The sequence below is a fragment of the Pollachius pollachius genome, assembly GCF_949987615.1.
Source record: "Pollachius pollachius genome assembly, chromosome: 15".
Taxonomy (NCBI): Eukaryota; Metazoa; Chordata; class Actinopteri; order Gadiformes; family Gadidae; genus Pollachius; species Pollachius pollachius.
In genome coordinates, this window is record NC_136948.1 from 3765523 (window position 1) to 3792022 (window position 26500).

Genomic DNA, 26500 nt, shown 5'->3' on the forward strand with positions numbered 1-26500 from the left:
TTTTCCTGGCACTAATCCGGTGACGGCGGTTACACCGTGTGACTTGCGTTTATCTTTCACACGCTACGAATGAGCTCTACCCGTGAGACGCACGTCTCAGACGTGGAAGTCTTTCATCACAGAGGTTAGTCTAGAGGCGAGTCCAACAGAAGGTAAAATAGGAGCTCCGGCGCGCACGGCGCTCTCCGGTGTAATCTCTGCTTCCGTTTGATCCTACGTGAGGTGTTACTCTGAGGCCGTGCGCTCTGGTCCTCCTCGCTGCTCCTCAGAGACTACCCCCCACGACCGGCTGGCCCCTCAAACAGCTGTCTCCATCAGCTCAGTGCTCACTGCTCCTTTCTGGGAGCGGTGGCGGCATCGTAAGAACGAAAATCACAAAAATTTTATAAAAGAAATCCACATTAATAAATCGGCGGAAATATCGGCATGAAAATGCGGCTATCGATATTTGAAAACATGGCAAATATCGGACGTAAACATCGCCCAGATCGATAACCCCTCATGTATTCTTAATCTTCTAGGACCATAGTCATCTCTGGTATCTTGTTCACTGTTACAAAAATAACCACGCAGTGAAGTAAAAACTGGTGTCAAATTGTTTTTTTTCTACTGTTCTACTCTGCTACCTCAGGTCCCCTTCTGTTGGAGACACAGGAGAGCCTCTTTGGAGGCACTTCCAGGGTACTCATGCCCGGGTCTGCGCAGCTGTTGATTTAGTTGGCCACATCCCAGAGAGGGTTAGGCTTCACTGACACGTATGGACTGGACTGCATTTATATAGCGCTTTTTTGTAACCAGTGGCCAATCAAAGCGCTTTACAATATTGTCTAACATTCACCCATTCATCCACACATTCACACAACAACGGCGGCGCCAGCCATGCAAGGCGACAGCCAACTCGTCAGGAACAGTTAGGTGCCTTGCTCAGGGACACCTCGACACTCGAACTAGCAACCTTGCGGTAACCATCCGACCCGAGTTACCTGAGGTACTGCTGCCCCATGGGCTTAAGGGCGTGGCAAGTTCTGGCTGGTCAGTCTGGTCATGTGCCAAACGATCAGGTGATGGCCAAGGCGGTCCAATAAAACGCATGTACACTGATCGGTCGTCAATTCACAGTGAGACCTTCCCAAATACACACTCTGCAAAGTTAAGCATTTAATCCACCACCACCCCAGCCTCTACCTGCTTTGGTTCTGATCCGTATTGTATTTAATCTAAAGGATGGGCTGAGATATCTGACCCCATCGGGGATGATCTAGTGCCCCCTGTCGTCAAAGGTTGGTATGCTGTTGGTATTCTGTATCTGACGTCTGTATGTCATGTCTTAGATCCTACAGCAGGGAGCACCAGAAAAGACTAAAGTGTATTACCATTTAATGAATTATATTGTTAAATTTATGACATGAGTGATTCCCGACACATTAAGTGTAACACGATGTAGAGCGACGACACCGCGCCTTATAACGCTCACGCTCGACAACGTGTCCTCATAAAGCAAGTATCTCAAAGTCGCCGTGGGTCGTAACCATGGGGATCACGCCCCCTCCCCGACGGAGCTCCCATCCCCGGCCGTTGTGTGTTTGAATCTGAGCCGCAGCAATCCCACCCCTTCCCCTTTAATTAAAGACATGCTCTGTGGTCTGTGCACGGAACAGCTGATGGTAAACGTCCCCCGTACCTTCAGTCCGGCCCGGGGCCGTCGTGCCGTGTCTACCTAACGACCGGAGACAGTCGGTTGGATAAATGATGGATGACACAGCCAGCCCTGAGCTACAGAAACACATTACCAGCCCCCCCCCCCCCCCCCCCCCCCCCCCCCCCCCCCACGCGCTCCGAACACACCGGGCTGACATCCAGTCAGGACGGGTTCTGCATGGATGCCGCGTGGCTGTCACTGCCGGCTAATGACGGCTCACGCTCAATCCCAAACAGACTAGTCTCTATCCAGAATGACCTGCGGTGAATTCAGATATATGTCATCAAGTGGCAGGTAGGGGTTGGGGGTGGGGGGGGGGCGGCTTGCTGTAGGAGGCCTACAGGTAGGCTGTGGGCTTTCGGTATTGATCCCACACCTTTCGGCAGGGAGTCAAACACACTAACTATGAGTGCACTAACCCTGCTATAATGAAGTCTTAGTTTTAAACGTGTTTGAGGTGGGAAATGGCTAATGACAGTTAGAGGACTTAAGGGGTTTTGCAGTGCTGGGTTAATTCCCTCTTTAAGCAGAGAATAAGCCCTCAGATGGGCCCGGCTGTGATAACAATATATCATCCGTACTGTTAGTTACCATGAGAGTTTCTCTGCTACCTACCAGCCCAAAGATTCTGTGTTCGATCCCCCAATGTCCACTGCCTACCGTTATGCATCATTGAGCAAGATGCCCTAACCCCTACCTGCTCCTTAATGACCTGTCTCTCTACTGTCTAACCCCTACCTGCTCCTTAATGACCTGTCGCTCTACTGTCTAACCCCTACCTGCTCCTTAATGACCTGTTTCTCTACTGTCTAACCCCTACCTGCTCCGTAATGACCTGTCTCTCTACTGTCCAACCCCTACCTGCTCCTTAATGACCTGTCTCTCTACTGTCTAACCCCTATCTGCTCATTAATGGCCTGGTTCTGTACTGTCTAACCCCGACCTGCTCCTTAATGACCTGTCGCTAAATTGTCTCTAAATGGAAGTGTCTGATATACTAAACGACAAAATAGTCGTTTATGATTCATTGGGTAGTTCAGTATAGTACAGAATATAATATGGACACAATCGCAGACACTGTTTCTTTTAGGGAAAAGTAAAGCCAAAAGGTGAAAACTTGAATAAAAGAACTGAAACTGAGAACTGAGACGGTGAATAGATTTCACGGTGCCGGACAGCAGTGAAGCCATGTGTCTTTGCTCTTTCCTCCGCAGTGCAGAAGGGAAGCAGAATAACCAGAAGGATTGGTAGAAATACCTTTCACCCTTCATCCTCTGCATTTTACACATTGAAAATTGACATTGAATGAATTGTACCATTCCTGTGTATGTACTGTAAAGATACATTGGGTAGATCTATATGTATATATTCAAATATATACAGTATCATGTTGTCCATATAGAGTAGTGGCTAGCTGCTGTCTCCTTGTCAGTATAGCTCTGAAACAGCCTGACTTCCTTGCAGTAAAGCCAGTTAGTGTTCTGATGTATTGGACTGTCCTGCCCACAAACAGATCCACTCTGCTATTGATTGTAATGACTTGGTCTGCAGTGGTTTTGCAGTGCAAGAGTATATGGATACCCAGGCTTAATGTTCTAACCACAGGTGATAATGATATCATAGCTGGGGAATACTCTTAAGTACTCCTACTTAATCAGATCCATACGTATTCCTCCCGATACGTATTCCTCCCTATGTAACGTTTTAGTTACGTTACATAGTTTGTCGTTTTACCAGTGAAATACTCATAACCCTGACTTTAACTCACTCTCTCTCTCTCACTCTCTCTCTCTCTCTCTCTCTCTCTCTCTCTCTCTCTCTCTCTCTCTCTCTCTCACAGAGGCCCCTCCCTCTGGAAGGTCCAAGAACGGCTACTTCTTCCAGGAAATGGGTGAGTTTCATAATTGACCAATCATAGAACAGACACTTGATGCCATTTTGTTTGCTCACTTCAAGAGAAAGTAAAGATTTTATTATCTTTCAAGCATCTTTCGCTTTTTACGTTTTGTTCTGCAAAAGGTAAACAATAAAAACTCCTAAACCCTTATTCAAAGGCGGCATGCTTGAACTGTGCGTAAACCGGCGCAAATAAAAATAGGACGTCTTCACGACCCTCGCATGCAAATGAAGCTCGGGAGAGAGTGAGAGAGAGAGAGAGAGAGAGAGAGAGAGAGAGAGCGCATCCGCACCAATTAGGGCCCAATGACGACTACAGATGACATGGCCGTGTGTGGGCTGTCTGCGCACTTCATGCACAGCAACACAACCTAGCTAGCATCCTAACGCCTTGGTCATCATTAGCCGTGCTCAGCTCTTTAAGCCGTGGCAGCCGTTGATTGTATAGTCATGTGATTGGGCTGTTTGTAGCGTTTGTGGATCTTAGCCAGCTGTCAGGGGTAGCACGAGTGACACAACCTGTGGCAGTGTGGTTGCTCAAAGGCTTGGTGGTCGGCGCCTACAGCAAGAAGGTTAGAGGTTGAAATCTCACTGGTGCATCCATTCCCTTTGTGGCGCTTTTGCTTCCTGTTCACATTTGTACGTCTGGCTTCATCTTGACATGCAGGTCATGGATGTTTGGATGTTTGCAGCGTATAGCTTACTCTATGACCCTCCATGTGGCTGATTGTATGCTTTGGTGGACATAAGCCTTATTTGTATGTGGCTTTGGATGAAAACGTCTGCTAAATGACTGTACCTGTACCTAGTATTTTAGGGTAGTTCGCATCTTAGCATGCCAAGGCACTTAAGATCGTATGGTACTTAGCATCTTTGCATGTCAAGGTACTTAATATCTCAGGGTACCCAGCATATTAGTATGTCAAGGTACTTAAGATCTCATGGTAAGTTGTATATTAGGGTGCATGTAAGGGGTGCTAAGAAAGGCACTGTGTTGGAAAAAAGGCCCCACATAAAAATGTAATGTAACCCATTCTATTGTATTAACGGTGACCCTCTGGTGTAGTAGCAGATAACAATATGGCCCAAACTTTAAAGAACATTGTCACAGATATAAAAATATATATCCATTAACCATGAACACCAGCCGTTACTTTTAAAAAGCCCCCGGGCCCTGCAGCTAGCACCAGGGAGCTAGCCATCCCCACACACACACACACAACGGAGCCTCGCTCGTATATAAATAATGAACTTTGCTCCGGCTGCTATGATAACGGAACTTCCATTAGCTCCGAGATGCGCAGAGAAGCACCCAATTAGCATGTGTGCTGCAAGGACAGAATGTGCCCACGCCGGATCCCCGCGTCTCCACAGGCCAATTACTTCCTCTGCTAACTCCGCGCCCATATACGGTAGCGGTAGTGGCGGCGGCGGCGGCGGCGGCGGCGGTGATGAATGAGTCTCGGCTCTTGCTCTCTCCGCTCACCGGCTGCAGAAGTGTTCCCCGGCCACTAGGAGTGGGCAGCGGCGCATCTATTGCCATTACATTACCGCTGACAGGCCACGGCTAACCGCGCTAACTGCGCTAACCGCGCTTGTCGTGGTCAATCCGTGTGCTTCTGCCGCATGATAGAAGTGAGGTGCGTAACTGACCCCTGAACCCTCCCGCGGCCCTCAGGCGTCGGTAACCATGGTGACCTGATGCGATAGGGCTCGGGCATTGTGACGTCACATGGGGATCCGTGGGCGACAGTGGCTGAGGGAGGTAGAGCGGGTTGACTGGTAACCGGAAGGTTGCTAGTTCAATCCCCGGCTCCTCCTAGCTGAATGTTGAGGTGGCCCTTAGCGAGGCGCCTCTGCTCCTGACGAGCTGGCTGTCAGGAGCAGAGGTTGTCTGGTTGACCCCGCCGGGAATGTGTGAATGAATGGTTGTGAGTCGCTTTGGATAAAACCGTCAGCAAAATCCCGTAAATGTACTGACCGCCTCGTTTTGACAGTGGTTTAGGAGCATAGGAAGGCTCTCAAGGTGTTCTGGTCATTGTTTAGTTATTACTCGGGAAATTCGAGAAGCTGTTGTGTTTGGACATGCCCCAGCGTTTCTCGGGCAGGACGCCGTGCTATATGTTCTAATGCAATGCTAACAGCATGCTAACACATCAGCGCTGTGCTATCAGTGATCTAACCCTTCGGCACTGTGCTATATGTGCTAACGTGAAACTAACAGTGTGCTAACACATCAGCGCTGTGCTATCAGTGAGCTAACCCTTCAGCGCTGTGCTATATGTGCTAACGTGATGCTAACAGTGTGCTAACACGGCGTCGCTGTGCTATATGTGCTAACGTGATGCCAACAGTGCGCTAACACGGCGGCGTGGTGCTACATGTGCTAACGTGATGCCAACAGTGCGCTAACACGGCGGCGCGGTGCTACATGTGCTAACGTGATGCTAACAGTGTGCTAACACATCAGCGCTGTGCTATCAGTGAGCTAACCCTTCAGCGCTGTGCTATATGTGCTAACGTGATGCTAACAGTGTGCTAACACGGCGGCGCGGTGCTACATGTGCTAACGTGATGCTAACAGTGCGCTAACACGGCGGCGTGGTGCTACATGTGCTAACGTGATGCCAACAGTGCGCTAACACGGCGGCGCGGTGCTACATGTGCTAACGTGATGCTAACAGTGCGCTAACACGGCGGTGCGGTGCGGTTGTGTCCCCAGAGCAGAGGGAGGCGGAGCAGGAGGACGGCAGCGAGAGCCAGGAGAAGGGAGAGGAATCCCCCATCGCCTGCAGTGACAACATCCATCTCTATGACAACCAGAGCATCCCCGGACCAGGTCAGCGCCGACACACACACAGACGGATGGAGCGACAGGTGGCGAGAGACAGGCAGATTAATACAAAGACAGAGAGCGGGACGTGTAGACCATAAGGGGAGCAGGTAAACAGGTGGCTGGCCGGACAGATAGACAGATACACAGATGAATGGCAGGGAGACGGGTACAGCAGCAGACAAGCAGACGCACACGCAGAGAAACACGTCTTTAGGTTGCTAGACGTGTCGACAGGCGGAATGGCAGACAGACAGGTGGACCGGCAGACAGACGTGCAGTGAGACAGAGCACCTGGCCTGCCTCTGGTTTCGCTTAAAGTCCAGAGAATGCCCTGCAGCTCCAACTGTTTTATTACCGGTCATTAGACTGCATTGACTCAACTGTGAGCCTTCCACAACATTTATACGAAGGTTAAATTGGGCATGTATTTATTAGTAAATAGTTAGCGTATAGCCTATATCAAAGATTTATTGAGCACATGTTGAGCATGTAATTGTGAGCGTGTCCTGAGTGGTGAGCCACAGACCTCTCATTTGTGCCGTCGGCGGCGGCGGCGGCGGTGGAAGGCCCGAGAGCCAGCGTTTGATTCCCCTGAGCGTCTGGGAGACGGCGTGCTGTGCCGTATTGATCTGGGAGTCCAGGGACTGCTTCTGACGGCCTGTCTGCCCGCTGAAACGCTGCACCCCCATCTCCCCGCTGCCCGGTCCCCGGCCCTCCCCCATCGCAGGAATGCTTCCGGCCCATCACCTTGTTAAAGCTGGACCACATCCTTTAGAAAACCCAGAGAATGGGCCCGCAGTACGTCAGACCGCCGGACAGAAACACAGCGCTACCCTCCAACCTAATACCGAGTCATACTCCGTACTCATGGCCCTCATGACACCAGGGTACTCGACGACACTGGGCTCGTGCTCAGCCTCCATGTTCACATATGTGTTTGTGAGGTATTTGAATATCAATTCAGGATTGCTTTGCTTTTTCATCAGTTTCATCATTATTTTATGCCCATGTCCCATGACTGGTTTTCCTCATAGTACTATTTGTTAAATGTTGTAGGGTTCTCCCCAGGATTAAGTTCTCCATGGAGAACCGACTGCTCCCACAGCCCCGTTGTGTCCATAGAGACAAGAGGTTGCGGCGCGTGGGTTAATGTTCTCAGAGGGTTTTAACGATGAACGTGTTTAGCAGCCGTTTCAATGTTTGAACGAGGCCTAAAGATACCAAAAAGCTCTACATAATAACGAGTCGGCCATTTAACAATCATGGATAGAACAGGAAGCAATCTTTTTCCCTTTTTTCCACAATAGCTGCTGTGTGATTTATCCAGGTGAAAAGCACCGGTCCTGCTGTGCAATTTCCTCAAACTTGCGCAATGTTCAAACCACCTATTTGCTTTGTGATGATTGGAAGCAGGCCTACTCTTACGCTATGAAAGCTGTCTGTCACCGGAACCGCTCCGTAACCGAGCCGCACTCCGCGGCTTGGGTTTCGGAAGCTGCTGGAATCCATGCAGCGATCCTGAGTTGAATTGTAGGTTGGCTTTTGGGGATGCCATTCGTGCCATCCGTGCTAAATAATGCTCAGAATGCTCTTAAACACACAATACTCAACAACATCCTCCCCTTGTTTCAACTCAAAGCATTTGTTTTCACGAAGCTCCACGCGTCCAAAGAGCCTTCATGGATAGACGAGGCTGCTATGCACGGAGGTTAAGGATGAATTAATCAGCCCTTTAGGAGGTCTGCGGGCGGCAGGTGCCACAGTGACTACCGGCCCCCTGAGTGCAGGTGCCCGGGATTTTACACCCCGTCCAAACAGACCCCAGGGGTCAACAGGTTAGTGTTGCCACGGTGACAGTCACAGGTGTGTACCGCTGCGAGTCGGGAGAGAGGGGGGGAGAGGGGGAGAGGAGAAAGGAGAGGGTGAGGATAAGGGAGAGAGAGGGAAGGTTAAGGAGAGACGGAAGAGGAGAGAGGAGAAGAGAAAGGAGAGAGTGAAGAGAAGGGAGAGAGTGAGGATAGGGGAGAGAGAGGGAAGGTAAAAGAGAGAGGGAAGAGGAGAGAGAAGAGCGATGGAGAGGGAAGAGGGGAGAGCAGAGAAGGGAGAGAGTAAAGAGAAGGGAGAGAGAGAGAAGATAACAGAGAGAGAGGAGGAGCGAGAAGAGAGATGGGAGAGGGAAGAGGAGGGAGGAGAGAATGAAGAGAAAGGAGAGCCGTGGTGATGTAGTGGAAGGAGACAGGAGTGAAGGAGGTTAGGGGGAGACTGCGGAGAGATCCGTGCTGTTGTCGGAGGTGACAGCAGATTGTGTCGGGGTGGGGGAGCTGTCCCCGTGTGTCGTACCGCTCAAGGTGTCTGCTAGCAAGGAGGAGATGAGAGGTGCGAGGCGGAACTAAGTTGAAGGTAAAAGGAGACAGAGAACTCAAAGGGTCCTACCCCCCCGCAGGCTGTGTCACTATAGCCCCCCCCCCCCCCCCCCCCCCCCCCCTGTTCACCCATCCCCCCTCCGGCTATGAGCGGTGGCGCTGTCAGAGGTGCATTGTTGCACCATGAAAGATCAGAATAGGTCTTTTTAGTTTTTCTCCCGAACCGCAACGATTGTGTCGTGGCCAGGAACCCTCCCGCCAAACGCTTCTTCTTGCAGTCCCCCCCTGCCCACAGCCCGCCTCGAGGCATCGTGGAGCGGGACATCTCCCCCTGTCTGCTGCTTCATCATCTGCAAACACATTCACTCTGAGGCACTTCGAATAACAGCCTCTGAAATACAGCGAAATGGTGTCTCATAAGCTGAGGTAAACAAACTATTAAATGAGTAACGATGGATTTCACCAGATTGATGTCTGTTTGTCTTGATTTGAAGATCACAAAAGCTAATATAAAATTGATTGCTTAAAAGACAAAATGCTTTTTATGACTCTGATGAAGCTGTCTTTCAAGCTGTCATCGTCTTTTGCTTTGTCACAAGTTTAAAAAAATCTCTTTCAGTTATTACCACTGCAACCATCTAGGCTATTTGCATGATCTCAAACATCAAATCAATTTGAAGATCCCCAACTTCCCCTATTATTTGACTTAACAGGACGCTGGTTCTGAAAGACACGAAGCTCCGAGATCCCTCCAGAAACGTCCAATAGATCCCACCTCAAACTCATTTACAAAAACATTTTTTATAATGAACTAAATTCTGCATTTACGAAACTCATTACAAACATTCTCATCAAGCTAGCTGACTTGATCTGTGATTCTACCAATCTCCTAGATTTTAATTTCAGCCTTCTTGCTTTGCTCCGGGTGGACCTTTCCCTGAACCCTGCCGCCATCGCCATAGATTCAATTAAAATGGTTTGAGTAGATTTCGTTAAGTAGTTTTGTTTTACTGTGTACTTGAATCTTTGGTAGGCATCCTTTGATGATGTGGTTAAAAATGGATTAAGGTTAGGGCTAGGGGTTGTGGTATCCTAGCTAAGGCTAGTTGTTAAGGGTAGAATTAGATGAGGGTTAGATACTTTGGTAGCCTAGCTAAGGCTAGGCGTTAAGGGTAGATTAAGGTCAGGGTACGGACTGTGGTAATGGCGTCCTAGCTAGGGCTAGGTGTTAAGGGAAGACTTAGTTCCACCTGAGCGGTACGAGAGAGCACAAGTTGAATTCCAGGAGGAAAATTTAACCCTGAGTGCAGATTTCTGCTCTCTGCGGTTAGGGTAAGGGATGAAGATATAGGGCATATAGATATAGGACTGCCAGCCAAAAGATTCTGGGTTCAATCCCCGATGCCCACAGCCTAACCTGTAGGATTCTCTTGAGCGAGATGCCCCCTTGCTCCCATGGAATATCTGCTTCTACCTCCACAACAGGATGTTTGTGGAACGGAGGTGCTAATGCGTGACATCTCACCCAGCATATGGCTCTGGCACGTAGACCGTGGTTTCCATTAGCCGCTCTGTGCCGACACTCGGCACCCCCTGGTGTCTGGCGCTGTCACAACAACACCCATGGAGGTTCTCCGTGCCCGAGGTAATGAAGACGGAGGAGTGCTGGTGCGATGCAGGTCGGGGCGTGTGTTCTCCCATCTCCGGACACACGAGCTGAGATGTGTCTCCATAGGTCACCAGAGGCAGGGCACAGGGCACACGGGCACGCACGCACACAGACATACGCATTGCCACACAAACACATACTCACGCACGCACGCACACACACACACACTCCCACACACGCAGCGCGGGAGAGAGCCTTGCTCCGTGCACCAGCCCTGTGACCTTCCCTGTGTTTCTAGACGGCTTCCGATGGTTTCTTTAATTCTTTATTTTCACGAAGCGGTTCTTCCGCAACATTCTTCTCGATGAAACAAGCGTTTTGAGGAGAAGAGGTCTTGGGGGGGACAAAACTGTGAGCGACTGACAACGGAAAGACATTGAAGAAAATGAAGCCTTGGAGATGAACGTTCGAAGAAAACCAAACAGAACACTGGCTACAGAAGAGGAGCGGAGGATTCCTCAGGACACGGCTGAAAGATTCTTGAAGTTTCAAACAGGGCTGGACCATATACATATTGTCCCCCGCTGTCGTACGGTCACATGACAAGTAATATTTCCCTGCCTTGCGTAAAAAACCCCATGCAGATAACATGATGTATACCGCCGGCTAGCAAAGGGTCAAACTGCATGATTCAATCCAAGGAACAGAAGCATTTCTGTGGAAACCAAGTGTTCTGTTTGCTCAGTGAAATTATGTTTGGTGCCATGCAAGATAAACGATCACAGAGATCAGAAACCACTAACGCACAAAGCACCGGAACACAGCACCACGTAACACAACATGACACAATGCAACACAGCATAGCAACACTCGACAACGCAACCAAACAGACAGCGATGCTGAGCAGCAAGGCACTCACAAAATCTAAGAAACTAAAGTATTGCAAAAAAATAAGGGATTGTTCAGATATGACAAGTAAAGGATGATTGTTTTTTTGGGCATTGTCACAGATGAAATGAAACTCTTCAGTTATTCTGCTTTAGCCGTCCATTTGCCTCCCAAGCATCCAATCAACTGGAAGACCTGAACTTTTCTTGTCATTTCGCCTCCCTGAGCACAGCAACGCAAGGGGACAGTTCCCCTTCAGTGATACTCAAAACAAACAGTCAACAGTACTCTACCGTACTCAACTCTACGCAACAATACTCAACAATATTCAATGATACACCACAATACTCTTTTTTGAATTATGATCAAGCATACCCAGTGATAGTCACCGCTACTCATCGATACTCAACAATACCCACCTTCTCCCAACAATTCTCAACGATACTCAACTCTTCCCAATAATAATCAACTCTTCCCAACAATACCCAGCAATACTTAACACTACTCAACGATACACCACAGTACTCACAATATACTTAACAATACAGTCAACGATCAACGAAACCGAAAAATACGCCACAATACCCACCTGCTACCAACAACACCCAACAACATCTGAAAATACTCAACGAGACCTAGCAACACTCAGCGATGTTCAACACTAAACCGAAATTACCCAACGATACCAAAACACCCTCAAAAAACCAACAACAGCCAACGATGCCGACATTGGCATCCAACTGTCCCTTTAAGCAGACAAAGTGGTGTGAGAAAGAGTTGGGTGTAAGGGAGTGTCTAATCCTTCCCTCCCAGCGTTCCCGATAACACTAAGCCCTATATTAGGGCTCTTCACGGCCGCGGGATGGGACCGGGGACTGGAGGTAATCCTATGTGAATGTATATGAAGATCTGCCCAGGGCTTCCACCGTGCCCCGCCCTCCTGGGGGGACGGGATCAGCGCGGCTGGGGGCGCTTGATAGCGAGGCTTTTGATGATCCGAGCGCACGTGGCGGCGGTGTCCTCCCGCGATAGCATCGCGGGAGGTGTGCGCCTCACCTCTGAACCTCTGTCGGCGCGTGGGCGGAGGGGAGGCAGCGCTTTGATCCAGGCTCACTCACACACTGAATGTATATATACACACACACTGTATACACACACACACACACAAATATATATACAGTATATACACCCACACACTGTATACACACACACACACAAATATATATATATATATATATATATACAGTATATACACCCACACACTGTATACACACACACACACACACACATATATATATATATATATATATACACAGACACACTGTATACACACACACACACATATATATATACAGTATATATACACACATGTATATATATATATATATATATATATATATATATACATATATATACAGTATATACACACACACTGTACACACACACACACCCACTGTCTATATACACACACATGCAAGCACGCACACAAACACGCACACACACACATATATATATACAGTATATATACATATACACATACACACTGTATATATACGCACACACGCACGCACGCACGCACACACACAAACACACACAAACATATACATCCATATCCCAGAGTGCACGTGGGACTAGAGTGCTGGCATCCTATCATAAAAGCTGCTTCTTAGAGCCGACCTGTTTGATATCAGTCCTGTCTCTATCGCTGGAGTTGGCAGGATGAAGGACAGCTTCATTCAACCCCACTGTGGTGTTTTGCAGGGACACTGCTTTGGTATTTTGTGGGGACTCAACCTGGACCGACCAGTGCTTCGACAGCATATAGAGAGGACCTATGTTGGGACAGGCCAAGGCTTCCACAGTGCATAGAGACGACCTGATTGGGGCCATGGCTTCAACAGTGCGTCGAGAGGACCTGAGTGGGGTCCGGCTTAGGCAGTGCATTGTGGGTAGTCCAGCGGGGACTCAGTGGACGGAAGCCCGCCGTAAACCAATAATGGGCTCCCCTCTGCTCAGATTGATAAATATGTTATGTCAGGGCTTTAGGAGGGCGGGGGTTAGCTGAATGAAAACCTTTCTCTTTCTTTTGGTCACCGGATTGTTTTTCCGGTATGAAAGGCTGTGCAATAAATATACGACCCCAGGAGGGGTTTGTGTGTTACGCTTTTGGAATGTTTCTGGATGTGTGTGTGTCTGTATATTGTTTTGTGTGTGTATGTGTGTGCGGGTATCTATGTGTGTGGGTGTGTGCAGACAGGTACTCTCCTTGTACCTTGTCCTGTTAAAGACCTCAGTGTGTTATCTGAGGACCAGAGCTGTGTCCCCGTTAGTAGAGTGTTTGTGTGTTATCTGAGGACCAGAGCAGTGTCCCCGTTAGTAGAGAGTTTGTGTGTTATCTGAGGACCGGTGCAGTGTCCCCATTAGTAGAGTGTGTATGTGTTATCTGAGGACCAGAGCAATGTCCCCGTTAGTAGAGTGTGTATGTGTTATCTGAGGACCAGGGCAGTGTCCCCGTTAGTAGAGAGTTTGTGTGTTATCTGAGGACCAGAGCAGTGTCCCTGTTAAGTGAGTGTTCAGGTCTTATCAGGACTCCTCTCCTCTTTCACTAGGAGCTTACAGAGACTAGGCTCTTGACATTTCCTTTCTTCGACTTTCCTCCTCTTGCCGCCTTTAATCTCTATTCCAGCATTTGCTTCTCTTATGGTTAATACTCTGTAACTTCTCACTGTGGGTTGAATTAGCCCATTGTGTTCCTCTGGGGCTCACTGTACTGTATTAGAGGTTACTAGAGGATACCTCTGCTGGTTAGGGGGTACTGTTTGAAGAAGAGAGGATGTGACAGATGACAGATGCAACAGATCAAACCTGAGCACAACCACTGTAAATTGCCTGAAACATACTTACAGTGGCAATTATTTTTGGAGGTATATCCTCGTTACACATTTCCACCGTCTGAGCTCTTGTATGTTTTTGCAGCCAATTCCCATCTAGCTCATTGAATGTATTATGCCTCTGTGGAGAGGACAGTGTGTAGAGGCAGGAAGGCGTGTTAGAGAGGAGAGGTATTTTCATGTAGTGTAGGTCCACAGCTGGGTTTCCTACTGCCTTCATCGTTAGAGACCACTAGGGGGTTTGAGCCACCATGCCGCCCGGTTCAGCTGAGATCTATCACTCATCCCTGCTGGAACGCCTCTGTTACACTCTTAGTCATCAGCGTTCGCAGCCTGAGTTTGACTGCTTTACAAATGAGAAGAAATTAGTGAAACAGGCAATTTCAACAGATTTTCACTTTCAACAGGTCTTTATCGGGATTAACGGAAAAATAAAAAGATTTGAAAAGCTTGTATCAAAAGGCAATGTGATGAAGTGGAATCTTAGCTAATCAAACATGGTGATGCTAGCCCTGTATCGCTGCTGCCAAGCACATAGTAATGCTAGGCATGTGGCGGTGCTAGGGACGTGGCGATGCGTAACATGTAGCAAAGCGCACATGTTCAAGAGCAACACGTGGCGAACATGCAAGCTGTTGCCGGTAATGGAGTAGACAGATGCTGCTGTCAAACCCCAGCAATGAGGTTTCAATCAGAGTGACAGCTAGCTAAATACCCCAGCTACACCCGCCATGTAGCCAGGCTTAATCAGTATCATCCCATCTTCACGGCTGATCCGACTGTTGTTCTGTCCCCCAGACCCGGATGACTCAGGCTGTGTGTTACTGAACACTTCCAGAAGGGTAAGCGCGTCAAGTGTTGTTGTCGTAAAAGTTCTCTGTTTGATAATAGAAAAAAAAGTGCACCGTACAGTATTGTTGCATAACAGAACTTTATCTTGATGAAATATTCATTGTTATTGTTCAATTGTTATGATGTTGTGACTATTTGCAGAGTAGTATTTTGACATTGGGTTATTGTGAATATGTATTTATGATTATGATGGAAGGTTACATATCCACATCTGTGTTGTGCCAGACTGTATAATTTATTTGTTTTCTTACGAAAAGTAAGTAAAAGCCAGATGTCCATTTTGCATGTCCTTTAAATATGATTTTTTTTTAAATTGCATTCATTATTTTGCATCGCATTAAAACATATGCGACGCAAGAACAAATCCCAGATGTTTATAAATCGTAACCATCTCCTAATCCTCCATCACTTTATTAATCAGTGTGCTGACTACTCACAGCACAAATTATAAAGACTTTCTTTAGTCAAGATCTGATTTGATCCATATTGTACAAAGATGTTGATTCATTTTTTTTATTAAAACTTTATTAAAAATTAAGATCCAGACATTTCATCCTGACATTTAGGACAAAAAATGTTACGTGATATTATAAATGAAAATCAACTTATTAGACAGAATGGGCACTTTATTAAGAATGTGCAGGAGCTGACACACCGTTCAAACATCTCCTCCACCCTTCACCTCCTCCACCCTTCATCTCCTCCACCCTTCACCTCCTCCACCTCCTCTCCTGCACTTCTTTTACCTCTACCTCCTGCACCACCACCTCCTCCCCTTCCTCCTCCCTTCACCTCCTCCTCCTCCCCTTCCTCCGTTCACATCCACCACCTCCTCCCTTCACCTCCTCCACCTCCTCCTCCTCCACCTCCTCCTCCTCCCCTTCCTCCTCCCTTCACCTCCTCCACCTCCTCCTCCTCCACCACCTCCTCCCTTCACCTCCTCCACCTCCTCCTCCTCCACCTCTACCTCCTCCTCCACCTCCTCCTCCACCCTTCACCTCCTCCACCTCCTCTCCTGCACTTCTTCTACCACCACCACCTCCTCCTCTCCTCTTCCTACTCTACCACCTCCTCCCCTTCCTCCCTTCACCTCCTCCTCCTCCTCCCCTTCCTCCCTTCACCTCCTCCACCTCCTCCTCCTCCACCTCCTCCTCCTCCCCTTCCTCCTCCCTTCACCTCCTCCACCTCCTCCTCCTCCACCTCTACCTCCTCCACCACCTCCTCCTCCACCCTTCACCTCCTCCACCTCCTCTCCTGCACTTCTTCTACCTCATCCTCCTCCACCACCACCTCCTCCCCTTCCTCCTCCCTACCACCACCACCTCCTCCCTACCACCACCACCTCCTCCTCCACCTCCTCCACCGTCTCTCCTGCACTTCTTCTACCACCACCACCTCCTCCTCTCCTCTTCCTACTCTACCACCTCCTTCTCTACCTCCTCCTCCTCCTCCCTACCACAACCTCCTCCTACTCCTCCTCTTCCCCCCCCCTGCAGTATGTGACCCTGATGAACTTCGAGGAGGAGGTGCGGGCCCACCGGGACCTGGACGGGTTCCTGGCGCGGGCCAGCATCCTGCTGGACGAGACGGCGGCGTCCCTGGACGACGTGCTGAAGCGCATGCTGACCCACGTGGCGCAGGACCCCCACACCGCCGAGCCCGGCTGCAACTTCGAGGAGGTGATGAGCATGCTGTTCACCGACGCCGGAGCGCAGGAAGTCAGCGGTGAGACACGGCATCGCACGCCCTGGGAGTCGGGGCCGTTTTTCTGTGCGGGGGGGGGGGCCGCTCGAGGGGGCCTTCACAGGCACACACCACACCACCGCCTTCTGACCCTCGCTCGTCTCCACCGGGGAGGGCGGGAGCTGACACACTTAACCATTTGAACATCTCTCGCGCCTACTCTACCTCCACCTCGTCTTCCTCCTGCTCCTCTATCTCCTGCACCTCCTCCTTTCCTCCTCTATCTCCTCCTCCTCCTCCTCTACCTCCTCCTCTTCCTGGACGGTGTCAACTGGGGAGGCAGGGCGTCGAAAACCTAATTGTTTAGAAAGTAGTCGATGAGTGAACTCAGGCTCGCTTTTTCACCGAGTTGCGCCCCAATGGTTTCCGCTTTTTGTCCGCTCCATGTTTTTAACAGAACATGAAGGCATCCTTTCTTTTTTTTTTGGGAGACTTAATGACCCATGTGGGTCCTGAGGCTAGACCAGTTGAGAACCACTGCTCTCAAGGGGAGAAACATCGCCCCCAAACCCAGAGAGCAAAGTCCCACCAGGGACGGCCAGCAGTTCAACCAGGGGCGCCTGGCTAGACATGTGATGGCAGGACAGCCTGGCCTCCAGCAGACGGAGGCACGCACGCCCAGTACCTTAAGGTACTGGGTTTGATACCCAGTATCACCTATAGGCATCCTAGAGCAAGTAGCCTGGCCCCTGCCCCTTAATTACATCAGGCGAGGGTTGTTCAATTAAGCTCATTCGGTTAGGATGAAATCATCTGCTAAATGACTATCATGTTAACGCATACGATGATGACGCTGAACAGGCTCTGCATTTAGTAAAACTAGCTTTTTTTAAATTCTTTGAATAAAAAAAAAAAGGGAGGTTGAACCGATTAAAACAGCATTCACGCTCACGCACGACATAATGTACAGAGCACACGTGTTCCTCTAACGCTTCCGCACACTCACGCCGAAAGGTCTTCCCTGTAACGACGGCAGTCTGTCCATTCCACTGACACTCAGGAATGCTGCGCCGTTGTTCCCGGGATTTGACGTCATCGCTCCGGAACGTTGTGCCACGGCGTTCCGTTCTCACTCCGGAGCCTTTGCGCCGTGGTTCCGCCGAGTGTTCACGTGCAGTTGAACAACGGTCCGTGGTGGTTCCTGAAGCACGGGTTGTTGTTGTAAAACGGGTGGTTGTTCACCACCGATGTAACTATTGACCCATCACGTCAAAACGTTCACGTTTCCCTGAAATAGGTAATAGGCCTCTGCTGGAGTCCTAGTTATGGGAGGACAGAATGGGGTATTGACAGCGCCTTTTGTGACAACAACGCATTTATCCATGAAAGAAGTGTTTATTTTATAATGGAGGCATGGTTATGGTGATTGGGTTCCTGGGGAGCGGGGGGGGCGCTTCACAGCAGCAGGTCATGTAAAGGACACTGCTGTTTTCCTTATCAACAGCCCCTCGGCGTCACGGACAGGAACGGTGTTCTCCTCCGTATTGTCCGGGGTAGCTAGACCTCTAACCTAGGCCAGTGTTGTCCTTAAAAAGCACCTATTATGCTTTTTCGACTTTTATGACCTATAAACGTTGTTATAATGATTTGTAGTCATGTTTAACCATACTAAAGTGTCAAATAATGACGTACATGCATTTAGACGTGTTTCCTGCTGACCGTCTGGGGCGGCTGTGCAGAGCCCTAAACACTAGGGGCGCCGGTCGCCATTTACTTGTTCAAATTTCCGGGATTTATCTACGTAGAACAATCCGGATTTTCCATGTATGGTAATGCCCTTCACAGGTCTTCCGGAAGGTAACCAATCACAACGGAGTGGGGTTGGCAGAAGGGGGGCGAGGGGGCGGAGAAGGACGAAGCCGAGTGTTGACAGAGAACGCTGAAAGCGCCCAGATGAGAGGGAGAGTTTCCCGAAAACCTCCATCGTTTTTTGTGCGGTGATTCGTGTCAGGTTGCTCTATAGGAGTCATTAATAAGGAATTAAGACCAGAAAAGTAGTATAACAGGAGATCTTTAAGGCTGCTCACTTATCATCGGAGGCTCTTTCGGAAAAAACAGGGATGGCGTCATAAACGCTGAGGCTTCACCGCCTCTTTGTGGAGACGGTAAATATATTTGAGACAACAATGGAGGAACCGCCGCAATCAGAGGTTAACCAAACACTGAGCTGCCGCCGGTCATCTCTCAAGAGATGGTGGAGAGAGGAAGACGTTTTCTCCTTCAGACGTTTAGACGGAGGAACCCCAGGGGTTATACAATGGTACTTAAGGTATTAAGTGAAGCTGCTTTTGAAATTAAAAAGAAATTGAAGGCGCTGTCAGCGAGCCGGATCCATGAGGCAGTCAGCCAGGGGAGCCCGGCGGAGCCTAGAGCTGCTGGGGCTAGGGTGGAGGCGGCTGGGTGGAGGAGACATCTGGGTGGAGGAGACCTCTGGGTGGAGGAGACCTCTGGGTGGAGACATCTGGGTGTAGGCAGCTGGGTGGGGACATCTGGGTGGAGGTGACATCTGGGTGGAGACATCTGGGTGGAGACATCTGGGTGTAGGCGGCTGGGTGGAGACATCTGGGTGGAGACATCTGGGTGGAGGAGACATCTGGGTGGGGACATCTGGGTGGAGACATCTGGGTGGAGGAGACATCTGGGTGGAGACATCTGGGTGGAGACATCTGGGTGTAGGCGGCTGGGTGGAGACATTGGGTGGAGACATCTGGTGGGTGGAGGCACCAGGTGAAGGCCTCTCTACCGGCGCTATCAGCTCAGAAGGGGGGGGCCGTCTTGCTTACGTAACTCCTGAGACCCGCGGTTGGAGCTCCCGCTCCTGCCTCTGCCGCAGCCCCCCTGTTGCTCTCCCCGGGGGGGCTCCGAGAACAGCCCCCTCCCTGGGTGGTGTGCGGGGAGTAAATCCCACACTCGTAGCTCCAGCTCCGACGCAAAATGTTTTTTTTTCCTGTCAGTTTAAATCGGGGAAATGACCAAATGTGGTGGAGTCCCGTGTTTGTGGGTAATTATGCTAATTGGCTAGTTGAGGTAGCAGCTGAATGCATGGCGGCGCTGGGAGCTGAGGGCTGGGAGCGGCTAGCGGCTAGCGGCTAGCGGCTAGCGGCTAGCGGCTAGCGGCTAGCGGCTAGCAGTAGCCTCTTATGCGTAGCAATGTGTAGGAAGACTGCGCCGCTCTGACTCAGTCTCTCACCTATATCTTAACGTGTCTGGGTCAGCTAGGTCAGCGAGCAGACAGTGGCGATTAGTGTCAGAGTGTATGTGTGTGTGTGTGTGTGTGTGTGTGTATCAATGTGTGTGTCTGTGTATTTGTGTGTATTTATGTCTATCTATACGTCTGAGTGTGTGTGTCTGTATGTATGCGTGTGTGTGTATCTATGTGTGTGTTTGTTTGTGTGTGTATCTATGTTTGTGTGTGTGTGTATCCATGTGTGTTTGTGTGTGTGTATCTGTGTGTTTGTGTGTGTGTCTGTATGCATGCATGTGTTTGCATCTCTGGTTTGTGTGTGTGTGTATGCGTGTGTATGTATGTGTGTGTTTGTGTATGTGTGTGTTTGTGTGTGTGTATGTATGCGTGTGTATCTATGTGTGCGTGTGTATCAATGTGTGTGTGTGTCTGTATTTGTGTGTATTTATGTCTATATCTATACGTCTGAGTGTGTGTGTGTGTGTGTCTGTATGTATGCTTGTGTGTGTATCTATGTGTGTGTGTGTGTATCTATGTGTGTCTGTGTGTGTGTGTGTATATATTCTGTGTGTGTGTGTGTGCCTCCTCTGACAGGTGTGGGAGGTGATAATTGACTAGTGTCATTTATCACATAGCGTACATTGCAGCACGCCGGCTCTGTGCCGGTCTGAAGTGGCCGTCACCGCTGAACTCTGACCACGTTTCCCAGAATGCACCAGCTCTATGTTCTCCTTGACACCGGGTCTTCTCGGGCGTGGGAAGGTATGGGACATAACGGATCCTCTAGAGCTGTTCTACTGGGTCCATGTGGTGGAACTCATCACATTGCAGTGTTTGCTAATGAGTTGTATTTATGGGGCGACAGTGGCTCAGTAGGTATAGCGGGTTTACTGGTAACTGGAAGGTTACCAGGCTGATCCCCGGCTGCTCCTAGCTGAGGGTCGAGGTGTCCCTGAGCAAGGCACCTCACCCTGACTGCTTCTGACGAGCTGGCTGTCAGAAGCGTTAGCAAAGGTGTAAATGAGGGATGATTCATTAATTGTGTTTCACACACTGTTCTTTACACACACACATCTGAATGGAAGCTGATCATTGCTCCAAGGTGTCGAAAGTTGTGGATTCGTGAATCCAAGTAAACGGATGTCCTGCCATCTTAGTCCCTTAGTACAATGACTGCTGTTTAAGTATTTAGTTATAGTACTAAGTTGTGTAGCATCTTATCCTAGCTGTCTTTGTTGTATACGGGGAATGGGTTAACCTAGTGATTGTTAGTGCTTGGTTCTATGAACATCCTTACTGTACCGGCATCAATATATTGTTGTTTCTCCCTCTTCTGACAAATGTACATATTGTAAGTCGCTTTGGATAAAAGCATCAGCTGAATCCCCTCAATGTAAAATCAAAATACAGACTTAAAGTTTGGGAAGCAGGCGACTTAAGTCCCCTCCTTAAATTCTGGAACACGACACGACGTCTTCAGTGAGGGGACATTTGCGGAGGTTTGTTCAAAGGTCTGCCGTTCCTAACGAACTGTAATTCTCCTACATTTGGGAAACTATCATAACATTCATTACAGCCAGTTTAATCCATTCATGCTACTGAAGTCCATGTGGAATGACTTCAGAAGACTGCGTTTCTGAGTTGACATGAGGCAATTAACTATTCATTCAATGCATGATATTGGACATATGGCAGTGTGGATATCTTCTCTCTCTATCGCTGTCTCTTAAGCCCTCCCCCTCTCACCCTCCCTCCTTCTTCTGTTTCTCTCGATCGCCCTCGCCATCTCTCTCGCTCTGTCTATCCTCGCTCTCTCTCTCTCGTACTGCCTCGCTGTATTCATCCATCTCCGTTATTGTGTCTCTCTTTTTGTTATCCTTTCCCTCCATCTCTTGTCTCTTACTGTCTCTGTAACTGACTCTCTCTCCTCCTCTCTCACTTAAACTCCCCCTCTCTCTCTCTCCCCATGTCTCTCTTTCTCTTCCCATCGTCCCTGTCTCTTCCATATGTATTATCATATCTATCGTATGTCTCTCCCCCTCTCTCTCTCTCTCTCTCTCTCTCTCTCTCTCTCACTCTCTCTATGGCCTCGTTCACACTGCAAGTACAAGTGGCCCAAATCAGAAATTTGCTCACATGTGACTCAGATCAGATTCTTTCATTTCAGTGTGAACAGCACAAATCCCTTTGAATTTGATATTTTCAATTCTGATCAGGGCCGTTTTCATTTGTTTGGTCCTGAATCTCCAATGTTTTGCAATGTGACCTCAGTGTGAACAGTTCTGTCTCTCGTCCATATGTTCTCTCTCTCTCTCTCTCTCTCTCTCTCTCTTTCTCTCTCTCTCTCTCTCTCTCTCTCTCTCTCTCTCTCTCTCTCTCTTTCTCTCTGTGGTTCTCTGTGTCTCTTGGCTATGTGTACTCTGTCTGTCTCTCTCTCTCTCTCTCTCTCTGTAGTTCTCTGTGTCTCTCGTCCATGTGTACACTGTCTCTCTCTCTGCCTCTCTATGTCTTTCGTCCATGTGTATTCTTTGTCTCTCTCTCTGCCTCTCTATGTCTCTCGTCCATATGTACTCTCTAGCTGTGTTCGAAATCGTTCCCTATTCACTCCCTCACTATTCCCTATATAGTGTTTATGACATAGTGCACTATATAGGGAACGAACAAACGAGAATTCGGACACTACGCTGAACATTTCTAAACGGTATTTGTGTGACGCAGACAAATGCGCCAACATCATGTAAACAAAGCGGGCACTCGCGAGGAAAGCTGGAGCTTGTATTGATTTTGAATGTTACATTTCCCTGATCAAGTTTTTTTTTATTAATTTTGAATGTTACATTTTCTATGTTAAATCCCAAATAAATTGTTGACATTTCGAGACTCCATCATTAAATGTATTCGTTTTCGCGGTTATGCAGCTCCTTCTTCTCCCCCGGAAAAATACGACCGCATTGCATTGTGGTATACGGGAGTAACATGTAGGGAACATCAAATGTTCACTCAGATTTTGGGTATTTTAAGTGCACTATATAGTGCATGAAATTAACAACTGAGAATTCGAACACCACTACAAAATGGCGAGCACCCTATATAGTGCACTATATCCGTGATAGGGAACGATTTTGAACAAAGCTTCTGTCTCTTTCAGTGCAACTCTGTGTTTCTCATCCATATGTACTCTGTCTCTCTCTCTCTCTGCCTCTCTGTGTCTCTCGTCCATATGTACTCTCTGTCTCTCTCAGTGCCTCTCTATGTCTCTCGTCCATGTGTACTGTGTGTGTCTCTCTCTTCCTCTCTGTCTCTCTCGTCCATATGTACTCTGTGTCTCTCTCTCTGCCTCTCTGTGTCTCTCGTCCATATGTACTCTGTCTCTCTCTCTCTGCCTCTCTGTGTCTCTCGTCCATATGTACTCCGTGTCTCTCTCTCTGCCTCTCTGTGTCTCTCGTCCATATGTACTCTGTTTCTCTCTCTCTCTCTGCCTCTCTGTCGCTCTCGTCCATATGTACTCTGTGTCTCTCTCTCTGCCTCTCTGTGTCTCTCGTCCATATGTACTCTGTGTCTCTCTCTCTGCCTCTCTGTGTCTCTCGTCCATATGTACTCTGTCTCTCTCAGTGCCTCTCTGTGTCTCTCGTCCATATGTACTCTGTGTCTCTCTCTCTGCCTCTCTATGTCTCTCGTCCATATGTACTCCGTGTCTCTCTCTCTGCCTCTCTGTGTCTCTCGTCCATATGTACTCTGTCTCTCTCTCTCTGCCTCTCTGTGTCTCTCGCCCACCCGTTTGGAGACACTCACGCGGCCACATGTCGCCACAGGTCCGGGGTCTCCCCGACCAGCCTTGAGGCGGCGTTGCCAGGGCGATCAGCGGGATGAGCCAAGGGCAGCTCATTTATGGGATGTTATACAGCCCAGCTGTGTGACGGAGAGAGAGTTGTCCCAGATTATAAGAGAGAGAGAGAGAGGGGGAGCGACCGAGGGAGAGGGCGAGGGAGAGAATGGCGGGAAGATGAAAGCGAGCTGAGATAATTAGTCCTTTACTCCAGCGAGCACGGCAGCCGTCTTCAAGGCCAACCGCGCCTCTCCCTCTTCGTCTTGTGAACCCGGCTACTATGACACTTCACTCATCATTATCATCATCATCATCATCATCATCATCATCATCATCATCCTCACCACCACTCATATTATCACGAACGATCCCTCATTTTTATTTTTTGTTACAGCAGCGGTATTAATCTGACGTAATAATGGTCCATTACAAATATAGCATTAACAATAACTTATAATGATAAATAATAGCTAGCTGAACATTATACATTTTAATAGCGGTAGCGCTTGTAGTATTGGTAGTATTAATATTCACACGCCTCAGGGCCGTTAATGACTTTAGACTATAGTAGTGTAGCCGTGTAGCTCAGGGTCACCTCCTGTTGTAACGAGCACTGATTCAGTGGTTCTTTCTTTGATCTTTCGTCATTTGAATAAACGCCTCGCTCACTCAACAGGGTATCGGTGCTGAGGAAGAGGAGGGTTCTGAGGAAGAGGAGGGTGGTGGGGATGAATGCTCCGACTGCTCAGCGCCCCCCCCCGCCCCCTCCCCGGGCTGTGGCGTGCGGGGGGGCGTAGCAGTGTGATGGCTGTATCATAACTCGTCTCTAAACTGCTGTCAGCTCCCATCGATCTCCGCACCCCCTGCCTGTCTGTCTGCCATCTGCCCCCCCCCCCCCCCCCCCCCCTCGCTCCGCTGTCTCTCCACCGCACCACACTGCACCCCCATCACACGCTCACAGCATCACAGTCATCACAGTAACCTTTCCACCGCCTAATGATGGCGGAGGAGTCTGTGCGGATTAACGTCAGCTGGTGTTATGTTATGTGATCTAACGTAAAAACATAACATTCTGATGTTCAGAACAGAACGCTGCCAAAGACAATGTGTGAGACTCAGAGTCTCACATCACAACCGCGGGGTCTCTGCAGTTTAAATCACGTCATGACGTCGTACTCATGACATTCACATTGAGATCATAATGTTGGTGGAGGATCCTTTGAAGTTTGAATAACATGTCACGTCATCATATTCATAACATTTACATTAGTATCATAACGTTGATGGAGGATGCTTTGCAGTTCAAATAACATGGCATACCGTCGTATTCATAACATTCACATTAATATCCTAATTTTGGTGATGCTGTGCAGATTAAATAGCATGGCATACCGTCATTTTCATAACATCCACATTAATATAATGTTGGTGGAGGATTAAGTAAGAAGGCATAGTGGTCACATGTTCAATCAATAACATATTCATACCATCATTAGGTTAAGGACGCATGTGCAGTTTGAAATAGCGTCGCATTACAATCCTATATTTACAACAATATGATATGTGATACGTTATGTATTGCAAAACAACATTATTTCCATAACGTCATCGACATCATGACAATGGTAAACGCGCCTCCCCAGTCCCTAATCACCAGTGCATGAGAATGACATGTTGTTAGTGATAAAGTATCACCAAGGCTATGTGAGCAGCACATAACCAGGGTGCAGAGAACATCGCTCTGGCTCTCCTTGACCTCGTTGGTTTCCTGTTCCAAGCTGCTGCTAAGGGAGAGTTTGGGGGCATTGGAAACCCATTGGTGAAGTAAAAACACAGAGACAAAGAAAGTCTTTATTAATAATAAATTAACCGAATTAATTACTTTGTTTTTGTTCCTGGAGTACAGCATAGTTGCAGGCGAGTTCTATCAAGGACATCTGTGCTCACGCGTTTGTGTGTGTGCATGTGTGTGTGTGTGCGTGCGTGTGTATGCGTGCGTGCGTGCGTGCGTACGTGCTTGCATGTGTGTGTGTGTGGTTGGTAGGTTGCCATCTGCCTCATGAGAGAGCACGGGACAAAGACTATATTTTGATGCTGCTGTTTTAAATAATGGACCACCTAATTATTTCCTTCGTACATGAATGTGAAGGTGAGCCGCCCCTTCATTACTGTTTGGTTACAACTGTGTCTCTGACACCCGCTCCCTCTATCGCACCTGAGAGGCTTTTAAAGGTATTTGCCGGCTGGGTTTCCATGTATCGATCTCTCTGTTTTAATAATGGACCTGGTCTCAACGAACAGCGAGCAGCTCCTTGTTAGCCGACCGATGATCAGAATGTTAAACACACACCGCTGACCCCAGCTGCAGCTCGTTAAAAATAAAGACGTGATCTCCCTTTGTGTGGTCATCCTCATGTTGTGTTGTGGTGGACTCGTTCGGTTGCTCTGTCTCAGTGTGGCAGAGCTCCAGCGCAGATGGTCTGTGTCTGTGTTACAGGGCTCTTTCTCAATGTTGTAGAGCTCTAACTTGTGATGCTCTCAATGTTTGAGCGTGCTCTATCCCAGTGTTTAAGTGCTCTATCCCAGTGTTTAAGTGCTCTATCTCAGTGTTTAAGTGCTCTATCTCAGTAGTGGAGGGCTTTATCTCGGTGCTGAAGTGCTCTACAATTGTTACAGGGCTCTATCTCAGTGATGGGTGCTCTATCTCATTGTT

At 48.6% G+C, this 26500-nt stretch overlaps 1 protein-coding gene across 1 annotated transcript in view; it reads left to right on the top strand.

Annotated features, from left to right (window-relative positions):
- Positions 1–26500, top strand: part of slc4a11 (solute carrier family 4 member 11) — an 81929-nt gene that overhangs the window by 22820 nt on the left and 32609 nt on the right. The window contains exons 2-5 of the mRNA XM_079752304.1: positions 3540–3590; positions 6318–6434; positions 14981–15024; positions 16531–16759. Coding sequence (XP_079608430.1) covers positions 3540–3590; positions 6318–6434; positions 14981–15024; positions 16531–16759 — 441 coding nt within the window. The remainder of the gene's footprint in view (positions 1–3539; positions 3591–6317; positions 6435–14980; positions 15025–16530; positions 16760–26500) is intronic.